Source organism: Diceros bicornis, chromosome 4, assembly GCF_020826845.1.
Source record: "Diceros bicornis minor isolate mBicDic1 chromosome 4, mDicBic1.mat.cur, whole genome shotgun sequence".
In the NCBI taxonomy this organism is placed as follows: domain Eukaryota; kingdom Metazoa; phylum Chordata; class Mammalia; order Perissodactyla; family Rhinocerotidae; genus Diceros; species Diceros bicornis.
In genome coordinates this window covers 25,011-49,634 of record NC_080743.1, presented here as the reverse complement: position 1 = coordinate 49,634, position 24,624 = coordinate 25,011, and the positions used below count along the sequence as shown (strand labels likewise).

Sequence of the window (24,624 nt, the reverse complement as noted above, 5' to 3'; positions counted from 1 at the left end):
CATATGTCCACAGGGAAAATAATAGGAATATTTAGCAAAAAGCACTAATAATTATGATACTATATGTTTAAAGCTATTTTTAAAACTTTCAATATTAAAAATTTTCCAAATGTATTTTATCTCAGCAGCCTCTTTCCCTTACACGTAAATGAGGATGTTCTGTTTTGTATTTAATTTTCAGGTGAATTATGGAAAACTACTCTGGTTTTTAAAACTTGCAGCTTCAGATGACCCACAGCAAAGCAAGAGGGTTGTGAACAGCAACCCGGGGAAAACTCAGGGTGGTTGCCATCACAGCCAAAGGTACCCTCTCCTTTCTGTGACTTCTGGAGCTGTCAGGGGTCTTGATGGCCACGCCCTCACAGCTCATGCAGGGCAAAACCGCTTTGTTCTTCATCAGCACCTGGCTTATGCTTATGGTTCTCTCTCTCTCTCTCTCTTTCTCTCTCTCTCTCTCTCTCTCTCATGCACAAGGCACAGGAAGTGTTTTGCAGCAACTGCACGTGCTGCTTAACACCAAGTTTTGGCCTTTTTTGTGACTTTGCCTTGTGAAAAGGCAAACTCTCATTGTGTGTCCTGATGTAGAGCTCATCCATAAAGTGTGATTCCAGAAATGCGTTCCGTCAGTGAACCCCTGGGGTACAGGCACTATCAGGTTTGGGGGGGCCGGCCCCGTGGCTTAGCGGTTAAGTACCTGTGCTCTGCTGCTGGCGGCCCGGGTTTGGATTCCAGGCGCGCACCGACGCACCGCTTCTCCAGCCATGCTGAGGCCGCGTCCCCCGTACAGCAACTAGAAGGATGTGCAGCTATGACGTACAACTATCTACTGGGGCTTTAGGGAAAAAAAAAAGGAGGAAGATTGGCAATAGATGTTAGCTCAGAGCCGGTCTTCCTCAGCAAAAAGAGGAGGATTAGCATGGGAAGCTCAGGGCAGAACTTCCTCACAAAAAAAAAAAAAGGTTTGAGGGACAGGAATCAGTAAGCCCTTCACATAGTCTCAAGGGAGAGAAATGACTCAAAGTCCAAATAGGATGTGAGGAATGTCATTAGAGATGAGGCACAATAAACTGGATACTCTCTGTGTTCTCTGAGAAAAATAATGAAATGCAGTGGTTAGGAGCAGAACCTCTGTGCTGGAAGCCTGGGCTCAGTCTCTGTCTCTGCCACTTAGTGGCTCTGTGAGCCTGGGCTAGTCACTCACCCTCTCTGTGCTTCCATTCTCCAACTCTAAAGTGGGAACAATAATAGATTCACCTCACTTCATAGATTTGTAAGAGCGACTGGGTTAGTTAATGCAAAGTTCTTAAAAACAGTGCCTGGAACATCGTAAGTGCTGTACAAGTTTCCGTTACTATGTTAAACTACCCTAGCAGAAGACACTCTTTTCAGTTACAAATAATGTGACGTGGTGGTTAGGAGGCATGACATTGGAGTTTAGCACTTCACTCCAGGAAACAAGTAGGGTTTCCTGTAAAAATGTCCCTGGGCCAAGGCTTAGACTTGAGTCCTTCTTTTTTTTTTTCTTTTTTATTGTATCAAATTTTATTTTATTTTATTTATTTATTTTTTTGGTGAGGAAGATTGGCCCTGAGCTAATATCCATTGCCAATCTTCCTCTTGTTTTTTTTTTTTTTTCTCCCCAAAGCCCCTGGTACATAGTTGTATATCCTAGTTGTAGGTCCTTCTAGTTCTTCTATGTGGGACACCACCTCAGCATGGCTTGATGAGCGGTAAGTGGGTCTGTGCCCAGGATCCGAACCAGCAAACCCCTGGCCACCAAAGTGGAATGCACAAACTTAACCTCTGCGCCACCGGGCTGGCCCCTGATTCCTTCTGTAGGATGTCCTTTTTGACTGAAATGCTTCATTCAACAAACGTTCGTTTACTACTGGATGCTTGCCAGGCACACTTTGCTGGGCACAGTGAATTCAGAGGTTGGCAAGGCCCAGTCTCTCCGTCAAAGGCTCACAGTCCAAAGAAAGTGACACTGCCACGTGGGTATGCCAGTCAGATATTGCTCTGGGACCAATTGTCCTGCTGACAGCCATAAAGCCCCAGGCATTTTAATAATCAGCAATCATACTTCGCATAATTCAGGTCATGAGCTCTGGGCCCTGAGAGTAGTAGACTCTGCGCTGGAACACGTGGCCTCTCTTGGCAGGTGTGGGTCTTGTGAGTCCTAGGCAGGAAGCCTCCCTGCCCCTAGACTCGGTTAGCTCTCTTTGCTCTGTGGTCCCATGGTCCTTTCCCTTCATAACAGTCATTGCACTTGTAATTACTTACTTGATACATGAGGTTAGGAACAGTGTCTGTCCTGGCCAAATCGGTGTCTGGCATGGTTCTAGCATAGCTCCTGTCACAGGAAAGATGCTCAGTAAATATATACCGAGTGTAACTGGCACCTCCAGTTCTTCAGAGAGCTTGCATCACTCCGCTTACAGGGACAGCTGGGTGTCTGCTCTAGAAAAAAGGTGCACAAAAAGATCAGTTGGCGCTCATCAGAGAAGGTGCTGCTTCTCACAGTGTGTCTGTGGAAGTGCAGGACTGACAGCCTGTAGGAACCCAGTCTCTTGGTTAATTAATGTGCTCTCAGCAAAATGCCCTCCCGTGTTCTGTCAGGTAGAACCTTTAAGGGGCAGCTCTGTAATGTGCAAAGAGCTTCCAGCATCACCAGTGGCAGCAGCTCTCATCACCCAAGTTGGACTAGATGAGATCCACTCCTGCAGCAGGAAATCCCACCAGCTGCAGGAAATGAGTTCCATATAACGCCTGTCCATCCAGCACTCCGTGTACTGAGCCGCGGGCCGAGCCTCATGAATTCCTACCCCCAGGAACTGGCCCTGCAAGAAAAGGAAAGAGGAAGGAAAAGGAAAACTTCTGATTCAAATCTGGGACAGATATATCTGCTTGGCAAGGCCTGGGCCAGGTGCCTGGGCAGCGGAGAGAGGCTGGTAAAGCACAGCTGGCATTTTCCTCTGCTGGAGTGAGAGGCAGCTTCCTAAGCTGGGGACTCCCAGGATAAGGGGAGGATGGTGCAGACGCCAGGTGACCAGAACAAGGACAGATAGCCACTCTTCCTCTCCTGTGCCAAGCTTTTGGAAAATATCAGCTATTATTAAGTAGTTCAGAATGGTACAGTTTTGGGCGAAACCTCACAGAGCAAAAAGAACATACAATATGACCTTTAAGAAAAGTTAAATACATATAAAAATAATCAGTTCCAAGTACTGTACAAGACCCCCAAGAAGTAGTAAGTAACAAAACAGACTCCATCTATGTCTTAGGAGCAGTCTCCCAGGGAAGTCAGACGTGAAGCAGTAACTGAAGAATAAAGACACAGCCGCATCTTGAGGGAGACTTATTAAGGAAAACAAGGAGCTGTGAGAGTTCATCAAGCAGGAAGGTTCTGGAACTCCACGAGCCATTTGTGAGCCTCAGTTCCTGGTGCCTCCTCATTCAGTGACATCATATTGGTAGCTTGAGACTGGCCGTGGTGGGAGTATTTACACCAGGAGAATTAGTAATGCTGCAAATCAGGGCTTGTCTTGGTGCACTGGTCGTTAAAAATTTACCAGCACACCACTGAAAGGAAACTGATTTGCGTGAGTGGAGGTTGGGGGCTGTCCTAGAAAGTCCTTCCAGGAAAGTGGCCCTTAAGTTGACACAGTGAAGATTAGGAGACGATAGTTCAGCTGGACCTGGAAGGACCCACGCATCCGAGTGTTAAATGAGAAAACATCTCAAACTAGTTCGTAAGATAAATGAGTATAATACTTATCATCCTGTTGTTTTTTACCTATTATTTAAAGTAACAATAGTCAGATAAACCATCTTAATAGTTACATACATTTGCATGCTAGACAGTAAGTGAATACTTACACTCATGCCTTTTCTGGGTTTTCCAGATACAAGGAGTACAGTCAAGGGTAATGCAGGAAGTTCACCTGGTTCAGGATTTCCTTCTATATAGGTTCTCGGTTACAGGGACCTGACAGGATCTGCTTTGCTTTGCTTACGGCAATGGATAGTTTAGAAATTTGAGTTGTCATCAATCATTATCTGGGCTCAAGAAAAATAAGATAAAGCAGGTAAAGTAAACTAGTGTGGTCACTTCTAATTTTTTCTCTCAACCTGGAAAAAAGTTAAAGTTAATGTAATCCATTAAAGAATGGATTACAAATCTTGGTGTGTGTTCTGGTTGAATTGGTTGATGCCTCCTGGAGGAGATACTGTAGTGCTCGCTAGAATGGAACAGGTTTGAGGTTATCTATGAAATCTCCACGTGCAGTACCATGACTGGGTTACCAAGATTAAGAAGACCTTGCTGGGTGGGTTCTCTGGTTCCACAGTGCATGTCAGGGATAAGAGATGTGGTATAAAAACACGCAGTGGCTTTGAGTGGATCATCTTTTCACAGCGTTTCCCCTGCCCCGTCAAGCAATACTGCCCCTCAAGACTCCGCTTCGCAGTCAGAAGTGAACAAGAGCCTGTTGGAGATCTTGAAGATGATGCTAAGGACAACCAATGACAAACTCAACATAGAGAACCTCAATCTGAGTTTTCGCAAAGAAGATCACTCGTTCTCTGGCCACCTGCCCCTCCACAAGGTAACCAAAATTAGAATTCAGATTTGTTCATCTCCAAAAGGCTACCTCGGGGCATTGGTTCTATAGTCAGAAGGCACAGTTATGATCTGTGCCTGTGGATTACATTACACAATTGTTTATTTTCTGTGCCAGAGAGGAGAAAAATGAAATAGAAGAGGAATCGCGAAATGTGCAGAATTGGTCCAGGAATTACTTAGATTAGGCTATGTTTTATGTTAACAACAGAGAATATGACAATACCCAAATAATATTTCACATTGGAAAAGAAATATTTTTCCAAGGCCAGATGTTCATTTCTTACACCCTCTACCAGCTTCCAGTGAGGCAGCATGTGATAACCTATTCCTTAGAACACCAAGTTTTAGGGACTAGTGTGATTTATTGCTAATAGAGATTAGCATGCTGTTTCGGGGCATTAATTAACAGTGCAGATGTGTTTCATGGAAGAGAATCCAGAACCATATTAACTCACATGTTGTCTTTAGCTAAACACACCCCAGTCATGACGCTACCTTGGATATAGGTGAAATAATAATTGCCACTGTTACTACAATTCCATTAACAACAACTTGTCACCACCAAGCTTTACTGAGTTCTTACTAAGTGCCAAGCACTGCCTTAGATGCTTTACTTACGTTATCTCTTTTAACACTTACAAATAACAACAAAATCTAGGTAGATGTTATAATAACCATTTAATAAATGAAAAAAGCTGAGTCTCAGAGAGGCCAATTGAATCACCCAAGTGCCACTGCTGGCAATGGCAAAGCCAGGATTCAAAGTACAGAAGAGTACTGGAAATTGAGAGCCAGAATTAGAACTCCATCAGGCAGAAGATATCTGGAAGTTTCCATTGAGTCCAGGATACAAGAGTTAGAATTTCAGAGGAGTAGAAGGGATTGGAAATTACAGGGGAAAAAAAAAAAAGATTCCTGTAGGAAAGATTGGAACATGCCTTTTATCTAGGTAAACAAAGGTTAGAATTGAGAGAGTCAGAGAATTTGAAAGAACATGTGATGTTTACTAAGGAAGCAAGGACACAGTATGCTGGCAGTGGGTTCTTCTAGGACAGAAGCAGCTTTCTCTATACTTGCATTTACACAATCAGCTAACCATGCAAAGGCACAGCTCAGGATAGTGTGTGTGTGTGTGCGCGCGCACGTATCTGTGAGTATTACATGTGCACGCATGTTTCACTAGAAAGAGAGAGAGAACACTGCGGGAGATCCCACACATCAGAAAGGGCCTTCACTACGTTCACGAGAAGATCAGTAGAAATAGACTAAGAAGCAGCAAATCTTTGTTAGATTAGAAACTAGGTAACACCATCAATGAAACTTACATGTTGTCAGGTGATACTCGTAGAATGGAACATAAATGACTTGGAAATCAAAATAAATTTGCTTAAACTCTTTAAGTCTCAGATTTTTCGTCTGGGAAAACTGGGTTCCAAATATCTGCCTCCAGTGTCTATTGTAAGGATTAAACAAGATAATTATATGAAGGCACTCAGCACACTGTCTATGAGTTGCTCCATAAATATAAGTTTCCCTTCCGTCTTATGAAGGAACCAGGGTTTGGTGAAATTATCACTTCAAAACAGCCTAAGGAAGGAGGCTCTTTCCCAGGGTCGAGTGACAACCACATGGAGCATTCTTCCCCTCACAGCTGGCTCTGAAAGCTTAAATTCGTGTTTCATATCCAAGGAAATGGGGCACATTTTCCTTGAAGCTGGTCTGCCTCTCGTGAGCCATCTGGCATCTCTTAACACATCTGGAACTCACTCAAAGTATACTGCAGTTCTGGGAGGCATGTAAAATAGAATTCTGTTTCCCTGGAATGTGAGACAAATTAAGGCTCAAGGGACATTGGATATGGAAAGCAGCAGCAGTTGTACTCCAGCATCCTTGCTCGCGGACACAGGGCTTCAGAGTGGACTGGGAAAGACTGTCTGAGTTGGAAGGGTGTTTCTTTTTTGATCAGTAGTTCTTAATTTCCTTGGCGTGCAGGGGAGAGAATCACAGACTTCCTTAAGTTTCTCATGAAATCTACAAATCCTGTGCCCAGCAGCAAAAAAAAAAAAAACCACCTCCTCATAGCCAACATTTCAGAGGGTTCACAGGTCATCTGTAGGTTCTCAGATAAATAAATGCAGTTTTGAAGGATAATCTATGAGTCTTGTCACTCAAATCAATGGAATTTTGACCACTCTCGAAAAACAGTATAAAAACATTTCAAATATCTATCACCCTCATTCTGTGGACTCACTCATCCTGTTCCTCTAGCACATCTTTGATGCAATGATGGCCTCTGGCAGAACTCCTAAGGCCATGTGGATCCACATACATTTATTTATTAACCACTCTGACCATTCCCCAAGTCAGGCATAGATTCAACAGGTCTGTGGAACCTAAGAAGTTCCCAGGTGTGCAGCCTCAGTTTAAACTTTTTATACACAATCTGTATTCTTCACCTCTTGTATTCTCATCCTCTTTCCATTCTACATGACGAACCCCGTCCAAACTACTCCCAGACCTTCCTCCCGGGATGGTCTAGCTAGAACACAGGTTGTTCTACTTCTAATTACTCTTAGCTTCATTTTCATGTAACTTCCTCATTATCACCAAGAGAGAGTCTCATTACTGAGGGAACTGGGGTTTGCGTGTGTGAAGTTTGTTCTTGTGTCAAAACTCCAACTATGATGCTAGTTTACCTAGTTACCAGGACTGTAAGACATTTTTCTGCAGTTTGACAGGCTCCTTTTTTGTATTTTGTTGTTTCTATATCAGTATACTCTGCCCTAAAACTATAAAATGATTTCTACTAACTTCAATCAATCCCTTCTTCCAATGCAATATGGCATGTTTAATCTATTCCTGCATTCGACATATTAACCACTCAATGTGTTCTGGGCACTGTGATAAGGCACTGAGGGCAACACATTGTTATGATTCCAGTTCCTGAGTTCTACAGGAGCTCAGGGAAAAGGCGACGGTTTACACCTGTTGTCACAATTCTGTGACAAATGCAGTGACGGCAGTAACTGAACACAGAGAAGGAACATCAATGTAGTCTAGCCCAAAAACTCTCTGGAGGAGATGATGTAAATATTGCATCTTAGAGGACAGATGAATTCGGCAAAGAATTGGGGGAGGGGCAGAGGAAGGGATGGGAAAGATGTTCTAGGTAAAAGGAGCAGTGTGCAATGGCACCAGAATGAGAGAGATTATGACTAATTCAAGGAACTGTAAGTCATTCATATAGGGAGAGCATAGTGGATGTATGGAGGCTGGGGATGGTAGGGATACTGCTCAAGTTGATGTTAGAATGGAAAGTAGGGGCCAGTTTATGAAAGGTCTAAGGAGCACGAACTTTATCCTGAAGGCCCAAAGGAATCATTTAAGGATATTAAATATGTGAATGATATGATCAAATTTGAAATTTGAAAAGAACTCTCTAATAGAAGTGGAGAATTAGAGGCAGGGAGACCCTTCAGAAGGCTGTTCCAATAATTCAAGCAAGAAATTATGAGGCTTTAAACTAGGGCAGTAACAGAAGAGATGGAGATATTAAGGAGCTAGAAAAGTAGGTCTTGGTGACTAACTGGATGTGGGCCTTGAATTACGAAGAATCAAAAATGACTTCCAAGGTTCTGGCTTTGTCAACTTGGTGGACAGTGGTACTGTTTGCTGAGATAGGAAACAGAAATGGAGTAGTTTGGAAGGTTAGAGGAAGGGATGATTAGCTCAGTTTTGAACATGTTGATATGAGTTGAGAGATTAAAGCTAAATAATGATTTAAGAGTCTTTGGTATGGAGCTGAAGCCATGGGAGTAGTTAGGATTACCCAAGGACATAATGGAAAGCGAGAGGGAAAGTTGAGGAAGGTGCTCATTGTTAAGGAGAAGGAGACAAAAAGAAGCCAACAAAGGAGACTAAAAATAATCAAAAGAGACATGAGAGTGGTCAAGAAAGCCAAGAGACGAGATTTATAGAAGGATGGCGTGATCATGTCGCATGCTGCAAAGAGACCATCCATAATTAGAAGTGAAAAGTATTCATTAAATTTGAAACCGTGGAGGTTACTAGCTACTCAGAAAACACAGCTCAAGAAGAGTGATGGAGTGAAATGCAAATGGAGACTTGAATGGGAAGGGAGGAAGTTGAGACAGCGTCTGTGTACCACTCTTTCAAGGAGCATTTTGGGGAAATGAATATTTCACATGTTATTTTCTAAATAACACAGATATTTTATTTACATTTTATTTAAAAGATTTCCTTATTAAACGAAAGAAACTACATATACTAAACATTTTCTTATTGAACAAGTGTCACAATTATGAATATTCATGTTTTAGAAGATTTTATCAATAATCCTGAATAACACTAAATTGCCAGGATTTTCTGGTAGATGTTTCTATTGCTCCTCTATACTGTTAGCAGTCAGTTCTCAGCAGCTATCAATCAATCTGCTTCTAGGAACCCCGATATACTATTTCTAATCTGCTGTTCATTTTAGCCCAGAGCAAAACTCGATGCTGCCAGAAGGAAATGAACTGTTTTTAGAATAACCTCTGTATATTGATGTTTAAAAATACGTCAATATACTCTAACCATGAGGATAATTCAATTCTTATCTATGGAGTAAAATGGTATAACGTGACTAATTTCTGGCTCTCTAAATTTATTTCTTGCTAACCTCTGCCCATACACACTCCACTTTTCAGTGTCTTCAACTCATTCGTTTACATCCTTGCTCATTCGTGTATTCATTTATTCAATAATTATTGAGTCTTTATTTTCAACACTGAGCTAGGCAATGGTGACAGAAGAATGGGTGAAACACAGTTCTAGCCCTCAGTGAGCCACTGTCTTGTAGAGAAGCTCTAAGGAGCAGATAATTACTGTCCAGCCTGGAAAGGGGTATAAAGCTCTGGTAGAATGGATAATGTCAAAGAACATGCAGTTTCTAAAAAGCACCAAGCTCTTTCTCACCCATTATTTACACATGCTTTTCTTCTGCATTGAATTTTACCCAATCCCTTATTCTCTGGCAAACTGTTACTCATTTTTTTTGTGTTACAAATCAATCTTTTTTTCCGCTTTTAAGCTTCCCTGATGTTACTCCTCTATATCTAGTAAGTAACATATGCAATTTATTGTTTTTTCCCATAAACACAAATGAAGATGGGCTTTTTAATCACTGTTTTAAAATGTGGATTTTATTGGGGCCGGCCCGGTGGCGCAAGTGGTTGGGTGCGCGCGCTCCGCTGCGGTGGCCTGGGGTTCGCTGGTTCGGATCCTGGGCGCGCACCGACGCACTGCTTTGGCAAGCCATGCTGTGGCGACGTCCCGTATAAAGTGGAGGAGGATGGGCACGGATGTTAGCCCAGGGCCGTCTTCCTTGGCAAAAAAAGAGGAGGATTGGCGGATGTTAGCACAGGGCTGATCTCCTCACACACACACAAAAAAAAGTAAAATGTGGATTTTATTATTATTTAGATGTGGTCAGACCGACAGATCAGATGATTTCCACTGAAAAAAGAGTTTGTTACTCACAGTTCCCAAGAGGAGGGGGCATGGCACACCCTATAGGCCACGTAGGGAAGCACCAGGGTCAATCAGGGGGCAGAGGGGATTAGGGGAGGTGTGGGCAAGAGGCTTCATTGTGGTGCGGAGACAGGGTGAGCAGGTTTAGGAATGGCTAGTTTGAATGATCTCAGTGGGCTCTGGGGAATAGGCACTGTCCCTAGTTGCCTGGTACTTGGCCATGGGGTGATTAGGGCAGGGAAATAGTGGCCCAGGAGTGAGAACCCCAATAAAGGAGATCGTTGGTTTGCATATGAAAGGCACACCTTCAAGCCAGTTCTTCATTATCTCTAGGAATCTGATAGCCCTGGGAGGGGCAGTCTCTCCAAGATGTCAAAGCATCAGAATAAAAAGCCATGCTTACTACAGTCACTATACTGAACTTCCTCTCAAAATAATAATAGTAGCTACTGCTTAGTCCAAACATGAAATTAGACATTTCTTTTCTTCTTTCTTTGCCCTCTCTTTCCTTCCTTTTCCTTCCATCTTTCCTTTCTTCCTCCTTCCTTCCTTCCTCACTCCTTTCTCTCTCTCTCTTCTCTCCTTTCCACTCCTCTTCTCTCTTCTCTCCCTCCCCTCTCTCCCTTCTTCTTCCTCTCCTCCTCTCTTCCTTCTATTCTTTATTTCCACAAATATTAATCAAATACCTACTAAGAGCCAGGCACTATTCTAACTGCTTATTTTCTCACATAATCTTCATGGAATCCTGGGAGGTAGAAAATACTAGTCTTACTTAGAAGATGAAGTAATTGGGCATAGAAAGGTTAAGTAACTTCCTGAGGCCACACAGATCACAGGCAGCAGATTTGATGTTCAAAATAAGTCCTGTTTCATTCCAAGTCTATATGTTTAACCATTATGCTAAACACACAATGCATACTGTCACTCCCCTAGAAATTTGACATGTTCGAATCTGCATATCATCCACCCACCAATGTGAGAACTGAACTGGTTTGTTGGCTGGACTCAGAAAATATTAAGTGCTTGGGAAACTGCAATGACACTTCATTCATTCCTCCAACAAATATTTATTGAGCATCTGGTTTCTAGACTATGTTACAACATTTATTAACTATATGACATTGAGGAAGTCATTTAATCTCTCTAAGTCTTGGTTTCCTCATATATAAAATGTAGATAGTAATATTAATCCTGCTAATACAACAAGCTTGTTTTATAAATCAAAGTAGTTGTATAAAAATATTTTGCAACTTACCTGTGTAATGAAGTGTGTATAATTTCTAGTTCCTGACCGTCTATTCCATGGCTGACAAAAATGTAAGATCAGCATTTCAAAGTTCAGTGGCTTCTGAGTAACGAACTACACCTCTGTGTCAGCCAACTAAAAATTTTCTGTTGATAAGCATTCAGTTGGATATTCTTGTCCTGAATGATATCCTAATAGTACAATGCACTCCTATGTATTAATTGTTTGTCAAAATCATATAGGTTCTAATTATGGGAGGGAAGTTCAAATCTTAATTTCATTATGGTAAAACTTCAAATCCTTTCTTATTTGCAGGTCAGAGCTATATGTGGGAAACATGGATTATATCTGACTTTGAGCCTCCTGGAAACATTGGTTAACCATCAAGATCTGGGTTACGAGGATGAAATAAAGTAAGTTGATTTTTTTATTCACATATTCCCCTATTAAGATACCAAACACAGAGATCTGTCTTTAGACTAGAAATTTTACATGTGAAACAATCAATTTCATCACTCAAAGACAGAGTTAAGGCATGTTTGCTTGTGTTAAGACTAAAGGGTCCTCTTGGCCGTAGAAAAACAGCAGCAGTAAACTTCCACTTCCAGCCATTGTAGACTATCAAGAATCTGATTTACCATACCACCTTAAACAACTGAAAATAGGACAAAATATATAAAGCTATGGTTTTCAGACATTGGATATCAGGCAGCACAGAACAGTGATTCTTGAGATGAGGAAAATAAATGAGGTAAGCTCAGCTTACTGAACAAGAGCAGGGAATCCAGACTGAGCCCAGCGTTCTCCTTGAGCCAAAGAGGTGGAGTCTGGAGTTCAGGAAGGCCAAGGAAGCTAGAATGCACAGTACAGAGTAGCAGAGAGGAGAGAGTCCCAGAGAGTTCTTTCTGGAGATTTCCAAAGAGTTGCCCTCAGGTCTTCATGTGAGTATTGGCTAATGTATGCATTTGAGGAAAGTACTCAAGGCCAGAGAAAGAAATATGAAAAGAAAGGTGGAAAAACTCTTAGATCTCACACAGGGTTGGGAATAGTTCGTATTTCCACCATTCAGAAAGGAACACATGTGGCATTGAGTAGAGTCCTCAGAAGGGTACTGTGTTGTAGTGGGGACAAATTACCCTGGACAAACTAAACAAATCTTAAAAGCCCTAATAAAGCTTTAAAATGAGCAAACTGTTTCCAAGTTACTTAACTACATCCAAAAACAAAGCCCTGGGGGCTGGCCTGGTGGTGCAGTGGTTAAGTGCACGCACTCCGCTTCAGCGGCCCGAGGTCCACAGGTTCGTATCCTGGGCGCGCACTGACGCACCACTCTTTAAGTCATGCTGTGGCAGTGTCCCATAGAAAGTAGAGGAAGATGGGCACGGATGTTAGTCCAGGACCAATCTTCCTCAAGGGAAAAGGGGAGGATTGGCACTGTTTGTTAGCTCAGGGCTAATCCTCCTCACAAAACAAAAACAAAATCAAAAACAAAGCCCCAAAATTTCTAAAGGAATAAAAAAAATCTCAACAATCAAAAATGTAAAATCCACAATTTCTGGCATTCATACAAAAATTACCATGCATGAAAAGAAGCAGGAAAACTATGATCTATTATTAGGAGAAAAAACAATCAATAGAAGTAGATTCATAAACAACACAGATGATAGAAGTAGAAGATAAGGACATTAAAAGAGCAAATATAAATCACTTCACATGTTCAAGAAGGTGTAGGAAAGCATGAGCATAATGAGAGATATGGAAGATATAAAAAAAGACACAAAATTTCTAGAAATGAAAAATACAGTATCTTCCCCCAAAACCAATGACCCCTGTCTAATAATGAGGACAAGTTTAGACAAATCAAAATAGACACACATTCTGCAAAATACCTGACCAGTACCGCTCAAAATTGTGAAGACTACTAAAAATAAGGAAGCTCTGAGAAACTCTGAGAAAAAGCCAAGAAGAAGCTAAGGAGACATAAAGACTAACCGTAACATGGTAGCCTGGATGGAATCTGGAACAGAAAAAGGATAAAAAACTAAGGATATTGGAATAAGGATAAGGATATTGGACTTTAGTTAGTAATAATGTATCAACATTGGTTCATTACTTGTAATAAAGGTACCATAAGGTACCTTTAAGGTAATGTAAGATGTTGATAAAAGGGTAAATTGGGTGTGGGGTATATGAGAATTCTCTATACTATCACTAAATTTTTTTCTGTAAATCGAAAACTATTCTAAAATTAAAGTTTATTTTAAAAATAAAATGTCTAAAAGAAAAATACTCTTGATGAGAGTAACAGCATGTTAGACATTGTTGAATGAAAAATAAGTGAATTTGAAGACACAGAAATAGACACTATCCAAAACAAAATTCAGTGCAAAAAATAAAAATGAAAGAAAAATTAACAGAGCATCACATTTGCTTTGTGACAACATCAGCAGCCTAATGCATGGGAAATTGGAGTCTTAGAAGGGGAAAAGAGAAAAAGGGGGAAACAAAAGAATAGTTAAAAAATAATGGCTACATTTTTTCCAAATTTGGAGAAAACTGTAAAGACATGGACCCAAGAAGCTTAATGAACCTCAAATATAAGAAATTTGAAGTAAAACATATCGTGGCTCATTACAATCAAATTGCTTAAACTAGTGGTAAAGAAAAACCTGAAAAACACAATAGAAAAAGACAAATTACATGCAGAGCAACAAAGAAGAATTACAATCGACTTCTCATTAGAAACAATGTCAGCCATATAACAGCTTTAAGGTATTGAAAGAAGAAAACTATTAATCTAGAATTCTACATTCAATACAACTATCTTTCAAAAACTAATGTGAAACAAATACTTTTTTGCACCCATACAAGAGATGAGAGAATTCATAGCCATCAGAGCAGCACTACAAGAAATATTAAAAGAAGCCCTTAGGCAGAAGGAAAATGATCATTTTGGATCTACACAAAGGATTGAAAGTATTAAAAGTAGCAAATATGTGGATGAGTAAAAAATACATTTTCCTTATTTTTAAAAAACTCTTTAAAAAATAATTGACTATTTAAAGCAAAAATAAGAACAATGTCCTGTGGGGTTTATAACATAATAAAGCACAGTATTTGACAAGACCATGCAAGGCTGAGAGGGGGAAATGAAAGTGTGCTGTGATAAACTTCTTATACTATAAGTTAAGTAGTGTAATTTTGTTTGAAGGAAGAATGTAATGAGTTACAAATACTAGTAAAGAAGATAAAATGGAAGCATAAGCACATTAAAATTCTAAGAAAAGACCAGAAAAAGAGGGAAAAGGAAACAAGGAATAGATAGGACAAACTGAAAGTAAATACCATGATGGTAGATTTAAACTCAACCATATCAATAATTACAGTAAGTATTAATGATCTAAATACACCAATTAAAAGGCAGCAATTTTCAGATTTTATTTAAAAAGAAAAACCCAACTAAATGCTGTCTGCAATGAACCCATTTAAGATATAAAGATATAGACACACTAAAAGTAAAAGGATGGAAAATGGTATATTATACTAACTCTAATGAAAACAAAGCTGGAGTGGTTACATTGATGTCAGACAAAGTACTTTCCAAAGCAAGGGATATTGCCAGAAAATCAATTCCTCAAGAGGACATAACAAATCTAAATGTTCATGCCCTTAATAACATAGCTTCAAGTTACATGAAGTAAAAACAGAACTGAAAGGAGAAATAGACAAATTCACAATTATAGTTGGAGAATTCAACACCTTTCTGTCAGTAATTGGTAGAAGAAGTAGACAGATAATCAATAAGAATATAGAAGAATTGGGCTATATTATCAGCTAATGACATAAGTGGCAATTACAGAACACTCCACACAACAGCAGAATACAAATTCAAGTGTACATGAAATATTTAAAAGATAAACTATATTCTGAGCTATAAAACAAGTCTCAGTAAATTTAAAAGGATGAAATCATATAAAATGTGTTCTCTGATGACAACAGAATTAAATTAAACATTAAAAAAACAAAAAAAAAATCCTATAAATCTCCAAACATGATGAAACTATATAGTACATTTCTAAATAACCTATGGTCAAAGAAGAAATCACAGGGAAATTAGAAAATATTTTGAACTAAATTAAAATGAAAACACAACATACCAATAATCCTTAGCTTTTCTGTTTTGCTCACATTTCAAATCCAATCCACCAGTAATCCTTTAGTAAATCAACTCTGTCTTCAGAATATGTCCAGAATCCAGTCACTTCCCACACCTCTGTTGTTACTTAACCCCACCCCATCCAAGTTATCGTAGTCTTTCTCCTGGATTATTATAATAGCCTCGTAACTGAACTCTGCTTCTCCCCTGTCCCTAGTTTATCTTCAGTACAGCGGCTATAGCGATCTGTGAAAACCTAAAACAGGCCTTGTCATCACCCTGTTCCTAACGCTGCAAGAGCACCTTCTTTTACTCAGAGGAAAAAAACCGGAAGTCCCTACAAAGGGTTCTCTGTGATCTTCTGCCCATCACGCCTCGGGCTTCGTCTACAACTTCCTTTGCTCCTTCTGCTCTAGGCGCACTGTGCTCTTGTCTCCCTCGAACACTCCAGGCACAAACACTTGAACGCCTGTCCTTGGCGTGCTTCTTCCATCTAGAATGCTCTTTCCAGATATCGTCATGCTGGCTCCTTCACCTTCCTCAAGTTTTTGCTTGGATGTCACCTTGTCAATGAGGCCCACACCAACCAACCTATTTAAAGTTGTAGCCCCCAACCCCTACTTCCCTCACACCTGCTTTCCTGTTGCTTTCTTCTGTACACTTACCAACTTCTAAAGCATTAGGTGATTTGCTGATGCATGATGTTTATTGTTGTCGTCTGTCAGTCTCTGATAGACTAAACTATAGTGCCATGGGACAGGCAGGATCTTTGTTTTATTCACTGATGTATCCCAATTGTCTAGAGAAGTGCCTGGCACATAGTAGGTATTTAATAAATATTTATGGAATTTAACTGAACTAGAGGAGGAATAGAGTCTCAAAATACTCTCAGGGATGCAGACACATAAATTCTACCTAGTCCCTAGCTCACGGTCAAATTGAAGAAGGCCTTCCCTAACAACCTCATCAAAATCAGTTTTCCTGTGCTATACTCTCTCTTATCACTTAGGCATTTTCTTTCCTAGTACTTACCACTATTTGTAATTATGTATTTATTTGTGTGATTTGTTAGTTTAATGTCTAGACAGTGATCTGCATGCTAGTAAGGAACATGACTGTTTCCCTCACGTTATGTTCCCAGCATCTTGTGGTCTAGTACTTGGCACATGGTAGGTACACAGTAAATATTTGATGAACTCATTTATTCATTCATCAAACATATTGAGTACCTACTGTATACCAAGCACTAGTCTAGTCATTGGGAATATAGATGTGAATAAAACAAAGCCCCTTCCTTCATGAAGCTTGTGTTCCAATGGGGAAGAGAAACAATAAATAAGCTAGAATATATGACATATCACCTGGCAATAAAAAAAAGCAAAGAGGCATAAAGGTTGTGAGGAACATCAACTGATAAATAAATGGTGTTAGGAGGTTGAGCCTAGGATGAATTTCCAGTAGACCAGCTTGGACATGGGAGTGTCCCTTCCCTAAAACCCTGGGGGTTGTTGGGTGAGAGTGAGAGAGGTGGTTGGGCAGCAGAAGCAGGAAAGTGGGATGAGAGTTGAGTGGAAAACCAGTAAGCTAATTGGGAATCCCTGAAGGCACCAATAAAGGGAGAAAATGCAAGTATTAAAGCTCACACTGTACCTGGCTTGTGATACACTTGATTAAAGGAAGTTGGGATCCAGAACCGAAATTCCGGGAATCAGAGATATGAGAATGAGAGTGAATGGGGAGCAAATGAGGTTAGGCTACTTATAATTATGTCAATATTCTCAATTTCCCACCGTTTTATGTGCATATCAGAGAAGCACACAGATTATTTACCTGTCTTTGACCTTTGAATGTTCAAAGACATCAAAACCATGAGAACCAATTAAGAACTGCATTTATAAGTGATAAACCTGTTTCATCTTTAAACAGTCATTGGCTAAAGTTTCTTCTGTTGATTTAAATCCATTTTGTTAAGGGCTTTGTATGCAAATATATATCCTTAAGAGATTAAAGATGCAATTTAGACACACATTTCAGGAACTGAATGCACGAATCATTATTTTAGTACATATTGTCCATTAATCTGCCATTCAATTGGGAACCCATTTGGAATGTGGCTGCTTGCTAATTAGCAGGATTCTAGTGCTGAGCTGCTTCCTGATTAAATGTCCTTTGGAATCAATAAAACATCAGGAGGGATTATGGGGATATGGGATTAACCCCATTTAACCAAATAAAATGAGTGTGTTCCCTTCTTAAACTGTCACGTTGCAAGAGCTGATGAGAGAAACAATTTCTTGAATGCTGTTGCAAAGTTGTGGGTTTTTGTGCTTTTTTTTAACATTGAGATTTTTTTTTTGCCATTTGCCTACCAATTAGCAGAGACATTGGTGAATGACTGCCAGGGTAAGGTGATTTTGACAAAGACTTGATTACGACTTCAAATCTCTACTCTGAATCACTCTCGTGTAAAATGAGTTCAGGTTGTGTTGGATGGAAATTATTATCCCTGTTCTTGGCCAGGAATAAGTGAGTCAGAATTAGCATTTAATGTTTCTGTGTGACTTTGCAATAAATGGTAATTAAGAAGGGCAGAGAGAGAACAGGAGGCAAACTAATACTCTAAAATTGTATTGGCAAAATTAAATGCTTCAAACCCAGTTTAAAACATGGGCACAAGCCAAGTTGTGTGGGGTAGGGGATAAATAAAGAAACTGCTAGGGAGGCTTCGTAAACAGAGTGGAGTGATTGACACAGCCACAAGTAGGACTTCTCAGACACATCTGGCCCATTACTGAGAATGCAATTAGATTGAAAAGGACTGGTTTGATAATCCCAGGAACAACCAGAGGACTTTAGGAGATAAAGGAAACATGAGGTGTCTGATTCAGCAATTACTTTTTAATGGGAATAGGAAAATTGTTAGGCAGCGAGCTATTAGAGACATGGTATGGATCTGCCCATTGGTTAGGTCTTGGAAACCAGACCTGGCTCTTAAGAGTTTATTAATTCCAGTCTTCTCCTCCAGAAGCCCATAATTCATATGGGGTGAGAATTCATATGGAGTGAGAATAATAATATTGCTAATAAAGTTATTCTTATTATTAATAGCTAACATTTATATAGTGCTTACTATATTCCAGGCAATGTTCTGAGTGCTTTATAAATATTAACTCTTTTAATCCTTGCAATGCATGAGGTAGGTACTATTATTTTTCAAATGAGGAAACTGAGGCACCAGAGAGAGTCTAAAACCAATGTGTAATTGATAAATGAATTCATCAATAAGGCTAAGTCAAATGCAGGCTCTCCTGCTTCAGGGTCTCGGCTCTTGATACACTATACCAACGCTCCTACCAGTCCTATGAAAGTCAGGACCTTGTAGCTTAGTGGCTAGGCACAGGAGCCTTAGGCAAACTGCCTGAGTTCCACGGCCGGCTCCACCCTTGGCTTGGTGCTGAACATAGTCCTGGATTGGAGGAACTCAGGAGAGGTGTGCGATACAGATACAAAAGTGGGGAGGCTCTTAAGTTCAGGGGCAGGTTTGATCCAAAGAAGCCCGGGGCCTGCAGGTAACCTCATTGTAGGTTTAGCCCTCCACTACCCTTCAGCCCCCATCCACACGGAGAGGCAGCATGAGCCTGGAATCACGCGGGCCTGGATGGAAATCCGGGCTCTGAAATGCACTGGCTTTGGGAACTTGGGCAAGTGACTAATTTCTCCTAACCTTAATTTTCCGTCTATAAAATGAAGAAAGAATGCTTTTGTCTTGATTTGAGAGTTTATGCTGTGCTTCTCACAGTTAACTGGAAGCTGAGAAGAATAAAACTCGGGCTGCATGATCACAAAGGTAAACGCAGAGGAAGACGGTGCAGTTGAATGAGCATCCCAGCAGCTGAGTTAAACAACCACCAAACAACCCCCTGACTCAGGGGTGTAAGGCTCTGATGCACACACACCTGATGTGTCCCAGGCACAGGTTAGATGCTCCACATGGCTAGTCCCATTTCATACTCCCAATAGCCCCAGGAGTTATGCTTTTTTATGCCCACTTCACAGTTGAATAAACTGAGATTCAGAGACCTTAAGTAAATTGTCCCGAAGGTGGGCTTCTTTGAATCCTTGTTCCTGTTATGGGCTGAATTGTATCCTCCCCAAGATCCATATGCTGAAGCCCTAACCCCCAGCACCTCAGAATGTGACTGTATTTGGAGATGAGGACTTTAAAGAGGTGATTAAGTTAAAATGAGGCCATTTGGGTGGGGCCCTAATCCAATCTGACTGGTGCCCTTATAAGAAGAGGAAATCAGGAATCACAGAGAAACGCCAGGGATGTGCTCACACAGAGGGAAGACCAGGTGAGGACCGTGAGAAGGTGGTCATCTACAGTCAAGGACAGAAGCCTCAGAAGAAGCCAAACCTGGTGACACCTTGATTTTGGACTTCCAGCCTCCAGAACTATGAGAAAATAAATTTCTGATGTTTAAGCCCCTAGTCTATGGTATATTGTTATGGCTACCCAAGCAAACTACGTCAGTCCCTAAAGGCTGGTGATCTCCTCTGTAGTCTCCTTCCTACCTGCCTCCTCCCTCTAACACGTTTATACCCTCTCAGCTGGTGTAGAAGGCTACAGGATTCTCAAGGCAATGGCTATAGTGATTAAACTCTTCCAATCTTGGGACGTAACAGGATTTTAGCAGTCTGAACAGAGCCTGCTCTTCAGCACTGCTCTGTGCTGCATCTCAGCTGAGCCTGGGAGACTTGTAGGAACTAACCAGATGAGAGATGGGAGGGCTGTTGCGGATACAGAAGGGGCAGTATATGCCAAGGCAGAAGAGCAAGCAAAAGCATAATGAGTTTGGAGAACTACAGTCTATTCTTTATAGCTGGAGCAAGCGTTTCAGGAGGTGGAGAAAGGTGATGGGCTTGGGAAATAAATACCAGCACACCCCTGATTCAAGCCTGTGTGAAGCTTAGAGAAACATGTCCCCTGTAAGTAACTTCATCAAGATTACAAAGGCATTTGTATAAAATTGTCCACATTTTGTGTTTGATGTGTTTAGGCTTTTGTTTTGTTTTTATACGTAAGACTTTTTGTATAAAATGTCATCTGCTCAACAACCTCTGATTAACATTCCTATGAACAAATAAAGCGGCAAAAAACACATCAGTAGCAAAAACTAATAGTCACTCTAGTGTCAGAATCTAGAAGGAATCTCCACAAACTATAAATACATGGAATCTGGGAAAATCAATGAGTTGCCTGCCCAAAGCGTTGCCCTGCTCCCTATAAGAAGTGCAGAAGACAGGAAATTTTGTCCCTTCACCACAGCCTTCCCCTTGATTTGGAGGCCCCACATCTTAACTAACCAGAAAATGATACAGGTGCTGCCTTCTGTGGCCTCCTGAATACTGTTCCCCTTTCTCCTTCCCTCCCTCCCCACCCCAGGATACACACACGTACACTTATCCACACACTGCCTTCCTGTACCCGTGCAGAGAGCACAACTCCCAGGAATGACAGAGCAGAAGGCCGGGGTGAGGAAGGTGGGAAGGGGAAACCTGGCTGTGGTGTTCGCACCTGCTGAAGCCTTATCCCTGAAAGCAGAGTCGCGTGGGTGGGAACAGAGAGACGGAGGTCCCTGGAAGGTGTCTATGCTGAGGAGCATATTACGACATACGCGCCAGTTCAGTGTCTGATCTCTAACAGGTGTGGTGAGAAGACCCCACCTCTGAGGGGTCCCAAGCAAGGGGCACCAGACGTCGGCGTCCGTTGTCACTCACCCCACTGCAGGGCTGACTGAGCAGTGAGCAGGGCCCGGGGAATCTGTGCACATCGTCTGTTGTGCTCTGCGGGAACAGTTCCTCATTTGATGCTAAATAGAGAGAAAACCCCAACATATGAGGCTTAATTTTTAATAATACTGCAGAACTTGGAGAGGGAATCATGATCTTGCAGACTCTGAATACCAACAAACTTTTGAAAATGATTTACTCTAGAAAGTGGAAAACTTTTATGAGGTATAAGCAGAATAAACTAGTTACAAATCTAATGAATCATTTTTATTTGAAGACAATAAGATAACATGACATTAGAACTCCTCTGGAAAACCCAGGACATATATCTCACAACTTGCTTGACTTTTGATGAGCAAGAAGGAGATAGAAATGCTCACCCGTGGCAGTTTGGTTGCTAGAAACAGAAACTGCCTTTTTTTAACATAAGCAAAAGAAATATTTTGAAAGGATATAGAGTAACATATAAAATTTGGGAAAAATAAAACTTCAGGAAGAACCAGAACCAAAAATTAATGAGAGACAGAGACAGAGAGTGGGAGGAAGGGAGGGAAGGATGGATGGAGAAAGTGATACATCGAGTTAATTAGACAATGGTCACAGCATTGTCTAGGGAAGGGTATGGGACATTGATTGTAGTTTGTGACCCCAGAAAAGAACATATTTATGTATAAATGGAGGCTAGATGCTGGGCAAGCAAGTATAAATGACTTTCACTACCAAAGCATTCCTAAAGTACTTGTAAGCATTAAATGACTCCCTGATTGTCACATGCACAATTGCTCAATGCAATTTTTGAGGACTTCACTAAATGTCGTCTATTTGCACTCAACACCCGTTTCTCTCCCCTGCTACCTTCTTTCCTGCGCTGCAGCACTTTCCATACTTTGGAGGCTAAAAAGAACATTTCCAAAACTCCCTTGACACGAAGGTTCTGGAATTGATTTCAGTTCCATCAGTGAGATGCAGTTGCATGAGATTTGAAAGGCAGAAGGGGTGGTGAGGGGGGACAGGGATATTTTCTGTATTTATTTATTTTCCTGCAGTAGTAGCAACTCCCAACCCTGGCCGGCATCAGTTTTTCCAGTGGCCAAAATGTACTTTGTACCACCTGGTCACCAACCTTATGGTCGGGGCAACTGAGACATCAGCCAGAATTTCCTGCAGTTCCCTCGTCTCTGGACTACATGTGCTGAGGCCTGACCCTGAGCCTAGCAGCAGACACCAACCTCCATTCTACCGGCCCTTGAAATAATTTTGAGGGCATCTAACTTCCTATAGTAAAGCACTTTCTAATGGAGACACTTAAAGTAGTTTCTGTTTCCTGCACTGCATGCTGAATGATACAGGTATCAAAAAGCTCCTTCAATATCACTATCAATATAAACCTCAAGCTTTATTGCACATTCTTTCAGTGCAACGGTATTGATCACCAGTCTTATGTCTCCTTTTCTTGCACAGATGGCGGAATTTTGTCGAGTTGTTGAGCAGAGCTTCCTCTGACTTGTCGTCTGATTTCCCTACAGGTGTGTTGAGTTATTTTGTTCCTTGAGAGACCTCCCATTTCCCAGAGCTATTGTTGACTGTGCTGCTTAGCTCTGGTGGTTTGCTTGTTGGGTTTCATCTCATTACTCTCAGAAATGTGAATGCCTCATCAGTGAATAAAAACAAGAGTGATGATTGCCTTGATGGCTGTTCTATTAGGCCAGTTGGATCATAAAAGGCATAATTCTCCAAATATTATTATATCATGAAGAATTCTCTGGTGATAGCCCTTTATTTGAATGCATCACACTTATGGAAGAAGTTGGTATTATTTATTAGAATTTCAGTCACACGGTCCCTTAGATCGAGGAATCCCACAGCTATGTACTTATCCTACTGATATCTCACAAAACAGTTCTCACAGGTTTAGTGCAGCAACTTTTTTTTTTTTAATAATTTTATTTATTTTATTTTTTCCCCCAAAGCCCCAGTAGATAGTTGTATGTCATAGCTTCAAATCCTTCTAGTTGCTGTATGTGAGACGCGGCCTCAGCATGGCTGGACAAGCGGTGCATCAGTGCACGCCCGGGATCTGAACCTGGGCTGCCAGCAGTGGAGCGCGCGCACTTAACCGCTAAGCTACGGGGCCGGCCCAGCTTTTTTTTTTTTGGTAAATGTTTTAAAAAATGAAAACAGTAAAAAGATCCTTCGGGGACCATTTAATTAAATTACAATATATTCAACTGATAAAACTATGCAGCTGTAAAATAACATGGCTGGACCGATACAGGAAGATTTCCAAGCCATATTATTAAGTGAAATTATAAGGATGAATTGGGCAAAATATTTAGCAATTAGCAAGTTTTAAATATGACAGGTGAAAAAATATGCATTGGTATTAATGCTGTTGTCGTTTCTCTATTTACTACACTCATCAACTGTTCACTGATTCCCCTTGGGATCAAAATACAAGGTACTGAGAGTTTGGGGTGTGAGAGGGGTGGTTTATCAGTTTATATTCCAGCATAAAAACAGAAACCTTACCAGGTATTTCAAACAGAGGGAATTTACAACAGGAGATTGGGGGTTGGTTATACCAGGATTAGAAGACTGATAGTGAGGGTATTCATTTCCTTAAGACTGCTGTAGCAAATTACCACAAACTTGGTGGCTTAAAATAATAGGAATTTATTCTCTAACAGTTCTAGCAACTGGAAGTCTGAAATCAGTCAGGTCAGCAGGGCCATGCTCCCTCTGAAGGCTCTAGAAAAAGTCCTTCCTTCTTCTTCCAGCTTTGGGTGGCCCCTGTATTCTTTGGCTTGTGTCCCCGTAACTCCAAACCCTTCCTCTGTTCATATGGTCTTCTTTCCTCTGTGTCTCTTTTGTGTCTCTGTTTCTAAATCTCCCTCTCCTTTTGGTTATAAAGACACCACCCTTCATTGGACTTAAGGCCACCCTAATCCAGAGTGACGTCATCTTAACTTGATTACATATAAAAAGACCTTATTTCCAAATAAGGTCACTTTCATGGGTACTATTGGTACCTGTGGGGGAGGGGGTCACAATTTAACCCATGACAGTGAGGTAACCCAGAGATTAGTAACTGTGGGAAGCAGCTACTGTCTTTAGGGCTAAGAGAACATAGAGAAAGGCATAGTATTAGCAGAATCGAGAAGCTAGTGCTACTACACACCTAGTTCTAGGATCTCCAAGAACATGCCAAGCAGCTGGAGATAGGATTTTGGAGGTGGTGCCACACAACTGGTTCTGGGAACACTACACAGTTGG

The 24,624-nt window shown here is 41.0% G+C and overlaps 1 protein-coding gene across 2 annotated transcripts in view; it reads left to right on the top strand.

Annotated features, from left to right (window-relative positions):
- Positions 1 to 24,624, top strand: part of C4H1orf87 (chromosome 4 C1orf87 homolog) — a 73,967-nt gene that overhangs the window by 33,522 nt on the left and 15,821 nt on the right. For both annotated transcript variants that reach the window (XM_058538167.1, XM_058538166.1), the window contains 4 exons: positions 182 to 303; positions 4,418 to 4,607; positions 11,718 to 11,815; positions 22,813 to 22,877. In XM_058538167.1, the coding sequence (XP_058394150.1) occupies positions 182 to 303; positions 4,418 to 4,607; positions 11,718 to 11,815; positions 22,813 to 22,877 (475 nt within the window). The remainder of the gene's footprint in view (positions 1 to 181; positions 304 to 4,417; positions 4,608 to 11,717; positions 11,816 to 22,812; positions 22,878 to 24,624) is intronic.